The sequence below is a fragment of the Cryptomeria japonica genome, chromosome 3 (assembly GCF_030272615.1).
Source record: "Cryptomeria japonica chromosome 3, Sugi_1.0, whole genome shotgun sequence".
NCBI lineage: Eukaryota > Viridiplantae > Streptophyta > Pinopsida > Cupressales > Cupressaceae > Cryptomeria > Cryptomeria japonica.
This window is the reverse complement of record NC_081407.1, coordinates 404533185-404544265: the sequence shown is the minus strand read 5'-3', so window position 1 is coordinate 404544265 and position 11081 is coordinate 404533185. Positions and strand designations below refer to the sequence as shown.

General features: G+C 33.2%; 1 protein-coding gene across 1 annotated transcript in view; it reads left to right on the top strand.

Annotated features, from left to right (window-relative positions):
• Positions 1-872: 872 nt before the first annotated feature.
• LOC131035074 (RPM1-interacting protein 4) overlaps positions 873-11081 on the top strand; it is a 32009-nt gene continuing 21800 nt past the window's right edge. The window contains exons 1-2 of the mRNA XM_057966699.2: positions 873-1109; positions 1206-1365. Of these exons, the coding sequence (XP_057822682.1) occupies positions 1360-1365 (6 nt within the window). The 5' untranslated portion in view covers positions 873-1109; positions 1206-1359. The remainder of the gene's footprint in view (positions 1110-1205; positions 1366-11081) is intronic.

The window sequence follows — 11081 nt, the reverse complement described above, 5'->3', positions numbered from 1 at the left end:
CTAATACCTTTGAATATGACATATAAGTAAAAATGATAAAATAACAAAAAATTTCTTAAAATCTCACATTAAAAACATCATTCCTCAGCACTCACCTTAAACTTATTAACTCAAATATAACATAAACATTGGGCATAGCTCGAAGGGAATATGGGATGAGTTTAAGTCTTTATTATGATCATACTCTATCATGATCATACTCTATCATGCCTCAAGGTATTCAATAATGGCATGTAGGGGTATGCATTGACATAAGTTTGATCACTACATCAAAGTGTCCTCGTGACTATAAATGTCAGACATTAATAAAAATGAAACTTGGGCCATGATATACGAAACTCTTTATTCCCCAACACCTATCCCTAAAGTATTAGGCAATAACTATATATCAAATTATTAAGAAAAATATGTATAAATAAAAAATAAAGATAAATAAATATTAGACATCAAAATCATTTTAAATACAAAGATAAATATTTAAAAGTACAACTTCTAAATTCAAAATGATCAAAACCTAATATCTTTAAATATAAAATATAGACAAAAAGAATAAAATATGTATTCTTTTAAATCTCACATTGAAAACACTAAATAACAAAAACACTCATAAAAATATTACATCTAAGAACTAGTAACAAAAGGGAAAAATGAATAATCTAAATATCATTAATTGTAAATTCAATCACAAAAGTGATATCCCAAATGAATCTAAATCACCTATAAAGCTTGTTACAAAATTCAAAAACAATATTAATAAAAATTCCCTGCACCAAATGTTTGAACCACTGCAGCCAATACTAAAAACTGAACATAAACGTGAGTTTGTAAAGGACAATATAAAAAGAACAAGAAAAATAATATATACAAGAACAAGAAAAATATATAGAAGAAATTGAAGCTCTCGCAGAATGGTCTTATTCAGATATTTTATTACGTGTACTTTAATGCATATTTTCGTCCTTTCCGAAGAATTAAATAAGATGGCAGGATGATTGAAGATGAGTTGTAATGATACAATCTTTGGATGTTAAATTGACCTGGTCTTGTCGTCCAAGACGGCGAATTCGTCATTTCATTTGGAGTGAATTTGAATGCAAATTTGGATTGAAGTAAGCCGGCCTTCCCTTACCTAGCAATGTTTTCTTGAGTTTGTTGTGGGTCATAAGTGTGCCGATCCATTACCCACTTTGTATTTTTGAGGGCAGGCTCAGGAAAAGTCAATCATCCTCCATTGCCTCTTTCTTTCCCGTTTCCACCTTCTTGTTGCCTCTTTTCGCCTTCAAATCCAGGCAGAATTGATATTCCACAGAAACTCAATTAACCCACATAGCTTGGATTGTTCAACACAGCAATTTGTATATGGCGGTGAGTTCTTTTTCCTGTGGCATGCATTTGCAATTATATCAACAGGGACCCTGGAATTTTAGTTTTAATTCATGTTCAGGCCTTGTTTGCTTCATATGTTTTAGTTTTGCATGCTTTCCAGCCAGCAGGCAGCGATATTTTTGTATTGATTTTGAAATTTTGATTCTCCTGGTTAATGGAAATATGAAACGGGTTATGAGTTACACCCATTGGAAATACAAGTAGTCAAATTGTTGTTTTAGGATGGGCTTGATTTCAAGAACTGCACAGGGATCCATTTTCCATTGATTTTGTTCCAGAGGAAAGGAAGATGACTTGATCAATTTATGATGGATTTCTTTTTGGTGAAAAAAATTGAAATACCCCATCTGTTGTACCTTTTGCAGAATTTTTCTGTTAATTTTCCAAAACCTTTATGTTAAATTTAGCTTTATCGGTAGTGGACTGAACAATTGAAATTTCCCATCTCTTATTCCTTCGTTAGATCCAATGATGTAAATTTGGACATTACATTAGGCTCTGATATTATCTATACGTACCATTTACAGAATTGAAATATCCCACCTGTCATATTTGATATCGACATTGTTGAATACTGGATTTGATATGAGAAATTTGAAATGACGTTTTGCAACTCTGCAATTTTAACTGATCATTATTGTTCTTTACCTTTCAGGTTAGCTTCCAAGACCATACTAAATTTGATTTTACCAGCAGCACGAAATGATTAGTTTAATGAACTTAGAACATTTGTTTTCTCTGACATTGAAAGTGGAAACTTTCTTTAAAGAAAAACCAGAGTGGGTATAGGGTATAATCAATCACTGCCTGAACTCAACTTTTACCACAAAGGTAAACAAGTTTGTTTGACTATAGAAACAATTTCAGTACATCTTAAATCTCTTATTTAATTCCAGGTTTGTTAGTTTTACATATTCAACTTCTATCCGAGCTTCATCATCAATATTGAATTTTGTTACCATAATTTAAGTTTGTTCAAAAAATATCAAATATTTTTAGTTCCACCTGCATTAAATCTAGATATTAATTTTTTTCAAAAAATATTAAACGATTGCCAGGGAAGAGGCTAGGCTCGTCTAAATCTGACAATAATTAATGGGAAGAAAATCGTGATGAGTCAGTTAGTCATGTCCAAAATTTAACGTTCAAGAGTCCTTTTTTAATTCATGATAGCTTTCAATATATATTCAAACTACATACCCAATCAATTTGTGAGTACCAATAACCACAATACAGAATATCAAATACTCAAAGTTAAATGATGAATGGTCCTATCATTCAATCACCATAGATTTCAGCATCATTGTAGGCTCTATGTTGATTATATTGCAAAATGAAAGAATACTTCTGCAATAACTCTGCAAAATCCATCAATACTGAAGTCTAAAATGGAAATGAGCTGCCTGCTATGACTTTTTTGCGAAAACTATTCTATATATTTCATTGTCAAATCATGAGCACTTATTGGGGATATAGACTTCTCTTTTCTTTTTTTAAAAGGTAAACACTTTTGACTGGAGCTATGAACCAGTGAGGCTGCAGACAGGGGACTTCATCCCCAACATGAACCCACAACAATAACACTCCAGTTGAACTCTGGTGACAAGAACCACAACACTGTGATTTAATCATCACACCAGGCCATTACTGGAAGAGACATAGGCTTCTCGAAAATAAATAATTTATTTGATTTTAATAATAATTGCAGTTTAATATACAATTGCACATGCAGCTATGCCTTAGATCCCATGGGATTATGTCCATTTTTTATGTGATGGTTTCATCTTTTCCTTCCTTCTCAAAGGAAATTGTCCTCATTTGCTGCTATAGATGTGGAAGTCCTGCTCAAATGCTGGCTGCGGCATCTGCCTAGCTTGAGTTGGCAATGAACCTTTTTGATCAACCAAGTGGTAGTACAATTTTGCCTAGTAGTGCTTGTTTGGACATTATTAAGATCATCTTGATTCAAAAGAGATTGAAAACATGGAATCTCGTTCTTAAAATGTGAGATAACAACCTCTTCCCCCCAATGTGGTGGCTCATTGTGTTTGACTTGACTTGCATTCTAGGACGATGTGGGTTGTCTTTTTGGAGGAGAAATCAAAAGCATTGGACAAATTCAAGATATTCAAAGCAAAGGTTGAGACCGAGACAGGACTGAAGGTGTTGCACTTGTAACATCATTTATTCCAAGCTAAGGAAGGTCTAATTGCAGGTCTTTCCCCCCAATCTGTTACAAAATGATATAAGGTCTATACCAGATAAGTTTGGGCTTGTGATGAACCAGTATCGCAGTTGTTGTTTGTTCAAGTAGGGTCAAAACTTGTCACCAACTAGAAAATGTGGAGAAACTTGATGCCTACCATGAAGCTCTTTGTATTTGGTTTGAATCTCGAACAAATGATTTAGAAGGATCTTGAAATTTGGAACAGCTATCTTGAGGTATCATGGTGGTGGTCAAAATTGGGTGCTGTCTATACATAGAACTTAGAAGCACATCTGCAAAAAATTGCAAGAATACATGAATCATCTGATTTGTCAATTTTTTTTAGCAAAAAAATCAGGGTCTTATGAAGAACTCGTGGGCAATGATGTCTTGCAGTCTTTTTCTTGACTAATCACAATTTAAATGTCCGTATCATGTGTAATCACATGTTATGCTGATTTTGAGCTGTTTTTGGCTTCACCAGCCAATGTTTTAGACAAAATAGCGTTTCATGTTGATTAAACAAATTCATCTTGTCATTTTGCTGCAGGGATGACAACATTTCTTAAGATTATTGCTGTCTTTCCATTAAAATAAATATGCTGCATTTTTCTTCCTTCTATTTTTGATTTTTAAAAAAGCTGATGTTATTTATGATTTTTATGACTCTTAGAAATTTTTCGAAGTTTTTAAAACTAACTTTTATAGTCTTTATATATCATATTTTTAAAAGTTTTTTCATATTTTAAATTATGGTATATAGAATTTTTTTTGAAGTTAAATATTATAAAATGAAATATAATTGAATATGTTTAAAATGTTTTATAAAATCAGAATATATAATTAGTTTTAATAATTTTTAATATTTAAAAATTAATATATTATCTTTTTTCTAATTGTAAATTTAAATATTCTTTCATTTAATTTTTTTTATATAATTAAGATAATGATATATCTATTAGAATATTAATAGTTAATAAAATTAATATAAATAATTGTTTATAAAGATTATGTTATAGATTGTGAGATATATAATATGCATATACTGTTTTTTATATGCAACTTAATCAAATTCCTTCTTCTATTGTCTCGTCATTGTTATCGCGTTTAACATTTTTTGGTTTTGGTAACATAGCCTGACTCACGACTGCTCCTTGCTCAGCTTGTTTAGATTTCTTCTCTTTTGGGTATGTGATTGTTAACTGAGAAGAGACATAGAAGGAATATTTGTGACTGTTTTTAACGTAAAACACTTTGCTGAATATTTGTGGCGATTTGCCAAGTATTACATAGAAGGAATATGAATCAGTTTTAATGCTTAAATCACGTTTAAAAAAAAGTGATTTATAATTTAAAAAAATATTCCCATCCATTTGTCATTAGGACTTACAACCCTCTATTGTAACTCTCTCCATAACAACAAGAGTCACAGGCTATGTCTGATTGTACTTGGTTTGTAGGTTGACTTTGTACAAAGTAGATTGTAACTGAAAATTTGAAAATTGTTAGTATCTAGTTATCATTTATGCACTCTATGGTATACATTGTGCAATTCAATGTAATCAGCGATATGAAAATAAATGAAAAACATCTATATTCTGTAATTCATGGGCTAATTCTCATTTTTATTTAGTCTCTATATCTCTATGCTAATAAAATGCCTTAAAATTTAAAAAACTGGAGCATTTTCTCTCTTCTTTTTTGCATTTATCTAATTTTTTTGAAATTCCTTTCCCAATTAAACCCCAATTTTTTTGAATTTTTTTTTAATATTTTTCATTTTTGTTTGCTGATTTTTTCCCCAAAAGATTTTTGCTTATATGTCTATACTATGATCTTGGCCATCCTCTCAAGCATAGCTGGTCAAAATTGCAGAGACTAATTTTTTGTATGGGATACCACACAACCCTAACAGTGTCAACCTCGCGGAATGCACTTGTTCTGTGATTGCTAGAAAATGATATAGCATGGAATTTCAACTCGTGGAAGGTGAGCGGTTGCTCTTCTTTTAACTATATAGTTGTCTTTTTGCCTTCCACACTTGTATCTAGTGTGCCACAACCATTCATTGAATAGGCTTTCTGGTTAGTCTAGTTTAGATCTATACATATTTGACCTTTTGAATCAGTGTACAGAAACTGCAGCTTCTGTTTCTATACAATCTTGCATTACTATTCTGTAATGGTATCTTATTGATTTTCTCACTCTTTGTCATTACACTCTGATTGTCATTTTTGTTTTCTTTCTTTATTGAAACTATCTTTTGTATAACATGTTAAAACCTTATTTTAGTGTTTGTCATCTGAAATTGAATCATTCCTGTGCTTCAGATCAATGGTACTAGAGCATTAAATATCTTATTTTGATCATGCTTTTTGCATTTGTGTACTCATTACATGAAGTTTGGATATAGAAAGTTTGGTCTTGAAACTTGTGATCCTTCATCTTACCTTCCTAGCTGTTTAATCTGAGCCAAATGGATAATACACAAATCAATAACAGAGATATTGGATATGCCATGGTACCAGCAGATAATAGTTTTGGGTGCCTTTTAGTGACAAAGAAATGATTTGGTAGAACACTTTCTATGTGAGAAACTTTGGTTTGTTGAGCATTCGACACAACTCCTATAGTGGGTGTGGTCTTTCCCATATCTATTGTCTTCATCAACTATGAAGCCATTTGGAGGCTATAAGACACATATGTTACAATTATATCCGGATATTCCAGATTTTTGAAGGCAAGATAGATGTTGACTTTTTGGATGGTTGTCTTGACTCTTAATCAAATAGATTCCTACATTAGCGTAGATTCCATCTCTGTTTTAGATAAGACAAAATTTCCCTTTTGATAGTTTCCTTATTTGTGAGAAATGGTGGGAAAATTATTATTCTGTTCATGAGCATGATATTACTCTTGTTGAAGCTTGGTTTGGCTTTAACTTTTGTTGATGCCTTTTAAGAAACTTGTTAATCTATTAGCAACTAGGGTCGATTAAATTTTTTCACTTGGATCAAGGTCATGATCAGTTTGTCCAGGAATACACTAATACTTTGCACACCTTAATTTGAGCAAAATCTATTTGTGAAGACTAGTTTAGACCTAAGATGGTATATAAGGTTCCAGGCTGTTTTCATCCATATCTCTTCTATAGGAGAAGCTAAAAGTGTGCATGCAAACTGGAAGCAAAATCTAAGCTCAAACCCAAGAATGAAAACTTCAAATGGAACAAAGTAAAATTTAGTATGCATGCAAAATTGAAGCATAATCAACTTCAAATGGAACAAAGTCTAATTTCACTCAACAAGATGAAGGACCACCATGTTACTTTCAGAAGAATACAGAATTCAAAGAGCAAAAGAAACAATTTAAAATTGGTATGTGGTGCATCATCCACAATACCAGCGTATTCTCTAATGAGGAACACTACAGTTAGAAAATGAAGCTTGTACAAACTCAAGCATCAAATTTTACCGCTACATTTAGAAAATTAAATTGAACTTTGAACCTGATGACATGGTTGCAACAATACATGTTGCATCTTCTTCCAATTTTGATCCAGAAGAACCTAGAAGATTGTTCCATTCTCAGATTTGGTGCTTCATTGTTGAGAATGGAAGTCATAAGGATTAAAATTATTCAATTCTCAATTGTGTGTCAAAAGGCAACCTGTACACTTCATTGCTGGGAATGGAAGTTAGAAGAATTCAATTCCACCAGAAGGAATTTGGGATTGAAATTTCCATTGATGCGTCACCACCAACCATATACCATTGGATGGTTCAGTTCAGACTCTGGAAAGTGCCTTACTCATCAACATTGTTTTGGGGTAAAAGTTTAAAACAAAAACCTTTCCAAGATAAATACCTTTGTGATGTCCTGCCATTAAAAGTATGTGATGTTTAACTTGGGTTACCATATCTTTGTCATTGCCATAGAATCTATGAGTCGAATCCTAGTCATGTTGTCATAGTTGTTGGTGGGAATAAATCACATACTAGAATTGCTTACCAAACTTATTCATTAGTGCTAAGCAATAAGAAGCTTTTGCTCTTAATGGCTAGATCTTAACAGAAGAAAGACATCCTTGCAGTATGAGTAGATAGTGACACTATAACTTCTTCAATAGATAAACATCACAAATGAAGTTAATAGAGGAATATACGGATCATTTCTTGCTTCCATTGGAGTGCCAAAGCATTGGTCAATAACTTTTTGATTTTATACCAAGGCTCCCTCTTGCTAATGCATCCCTATGGTGCTGCTCATTCCTAGAGATACAAGGACTCATGAATAAAGGACATACTAGACCCAACTCTCCACTTTGCAGATACCTACTTGTGGTTGTGCCAAACAAAGTTGCCAAATGGAGGCTTTCACTGTAGAGTAGAGTCATGAACATTTTAGGGTGAAAATTTGCTATCCCCTTCCAAGGATAGAAGACCCATTGGACAAAGTCTGGGTGGAAGATATTCACCAAGGTGGATCTCAAATTAAGATATTCATATTATCAAATTGCTGTGGACCTTCAGATGTTTAGAAAAATGTATTCAAAGAAAAGGAAGGTCTGTTTGGATGGTTAGTCATGTCTTTTGGCTTGATCAATGCTCCCACAATACGTGCAATTGGCCCTTGAATTGAATAATAAAGGGTGGTGCAAAGGAAAATTTCAGCTACGTTATTGCACAACTGAAGGTATATGAGGAATTGAAATGCATTCTTTGTGCTAGTATTTTGTAGTACTTGATCATCAACAACCATTTCAGATAGAAAGTAGTGCATCTGAATATGGATTAGAAGTTGTCTTTATGCAATATGGTCAGCCAATTGCTTGTCATAATGAGAGTTATTGTGGTGGTAAGGAAATATTATACTTACGATTGAGACTTTTATGTCATTATCTAGTCAATTATGCATTGGAAGTACTACATATTGGGAAGTGACACTCTAATTCTCACTAATCACAAGCCATTCTAGTTCATGCAGACCCAGAAGTTGTAACAGTAGTTACTTCAGAAATGGTCTTCACATTTCTAGCAGTTTCACTTGAACATCAAGTATGATCAGCTTAGCAGTTCTAGCAATGGTCATCTTATGAGAAAAGTAGTGTCAATCTAGTAGCAATGTATTTGAGCTGATCCCCATTTGAAATCCTCTCTATGCTTGACATTTGTGGACACTAGAGTAATACTTGACAAGAATTGTATAGATCATATTCCTTTGCAAAAATCTATCAAGAATTGACTCATATTAAATCAATTCCATATTACTACTTATAGGAGGAACTCGTGTATATCATTTGGAACATGCATGTACTATATGAAACAGAATTTCAACGAGATTGCAGGTCATTTGGGAGTTGAAAATACTCTTGTGGAATTGAAGAGGTATTTCTTTTGATTACATTTTGGATCAAATGTTATAAAAAACATTAGATTTTGTATTGCATGTGCTATAGCCATGTTGACCAAGAAGCAACAAGGAATATGTACGTCTATGTTGGTGTCAATCATACGTTAGCATTTTAATTTTTCTGAAAACAGACGATACTAAATGGAACAACACATATGGTAGAACCATTCTTCGAATTATAAGGGAAAGCTCCCTTAAGATTTTACCAAATGCAAAAGCTAAAACTATGACCAAATTTACAGTTATGCACACTATACAAGTTTATCAATGGGGTTTTTTCATGAATGTAAATTACTATTTAACTATGTTTTTTCCCCGAACACAAGTGCTAGGTTGTTAACAGTCAAAACCTGTAATGAGATTTATAAATTTAAATGAGGATAAGCTATCAGGCACAAACAGAGATATTTTACCATTGGTTGAAATAGACACCAGTATTCAGCTGCAATGTAGATATTTGAATGGAAAACAAAACAACTTTTTACCAACTAAAGCAAAGGCCAACAAATTTGCATCAACTGAAATGTTTAAGCAAATGAGTATCACTCAATTATAGAAAATAAATTGCTAAGAAGTATACAAAGTCACCACTGAATAGATAACAAACATCATTTCAAAGTTTGACAAAGTTAATTCAATTTGCTTCATGAAATTGCAAATATGGGAAAACGATAACTTATATTGAACAATAGTTTCGGGCCTCGGCAGCATAAGTCGAGCCTCAAATTACATTCATTCACCACACAAAAACACTAACTTTATTTTGAAGTTTGAATGAGAATTCCTACATCATAAGTTTGACATGAACTCTTATTGAGAAATTATTTGCCCAAGGCATTTATTTATATTCTCTTAAGAGGTAGGTTTTAGGGATGAAATAACAATAAAATAATTTCCCCAAAAAGTTCTACTTTAAAGCAGAGCTATCTCTATCTACTGAAAAGAGGAAATAAAACAACTTTTAAAGTAAACTAATTTTAAAACAAATAATCAAATACAGGCTTAAGAAGAGGTTCATCTCTATCTCCTCAAAATAGCCACTGTTGAGGGTGATAGTTGCTAGATGCGGTTGTGTTGGAAAAATAGAAAATTTCATCACTTAAAGTGATATTTGAAAATATCAAATGACTTTAACTTGCACACTTTGTCAAATCCTCAAAAACATGTCAAACTTTTCCTGGAGCTTGTGAAAATTATTGAAAAATGTTAACTTGATTAACACCCCTATGCCAATCTTGAACCTTAGAAATTGAACATTCAACGTTAGCAATAATTTGATAGAATCTCCCAACTTCGGTGCCATGATGAACATCCCGATGACTTCAAAAAGCACCTGAACATGTGTTAGGGTTTGGATGAAAACTGTAGCTCAAACATCTCTTATCACCATGTATCTTCTAGCCCAACTGAATGTAAAATCTGTTGATTCCTTGATTCAATGAAAACTCTTATATGCCATGATTTTGGAACTTGTAAAAATTATCATGAAAGCTGTCATATCTGCTGTCTAGAGAAGCTTAAATACTTGCGACCAAAGTTACCGATTCGGGTATGGATACGGGTACGGATTTGACAAATTTTTTTTCTTGGGTACGGGTACGGGTACGTCCGTACACACACACACACACACACACATATATATATTTAATTTTATATATATATGTTCAAACATCAAAATTATATATATGTTTTGATGCATTTCATGCATCATAAGGGGCGAAATTAGGGTTTAGATGTTAAAAAAATATTAAAAAGGTGTTTTTTTATTGTTTTTATGTTTTTATGACCCGTGGGCCCCGTTTTTGGGAACCCACGGGCCTTGGTTCTCCTGGGTCCGGCCGGGTTCTCCCTGGGTACCTCTCAGGTCCTGGCCAGGTGGCTGGGTTCTCTGTGGGTCCTGCAAGAACCCAGCCACCTGGGCAGAACCCGGGAGGAACCCAGGGAGAACCCAGGGAGAACCAGGACCCGGACCCAGCCCATTTTGCCAAGAACCGGTATCGTAGCTTGCGACCAAAGATTAAACTCGACTGGTTCATCTGCTACAACAAAAGGAAAATGATCTTGTTTCACCTTTGTG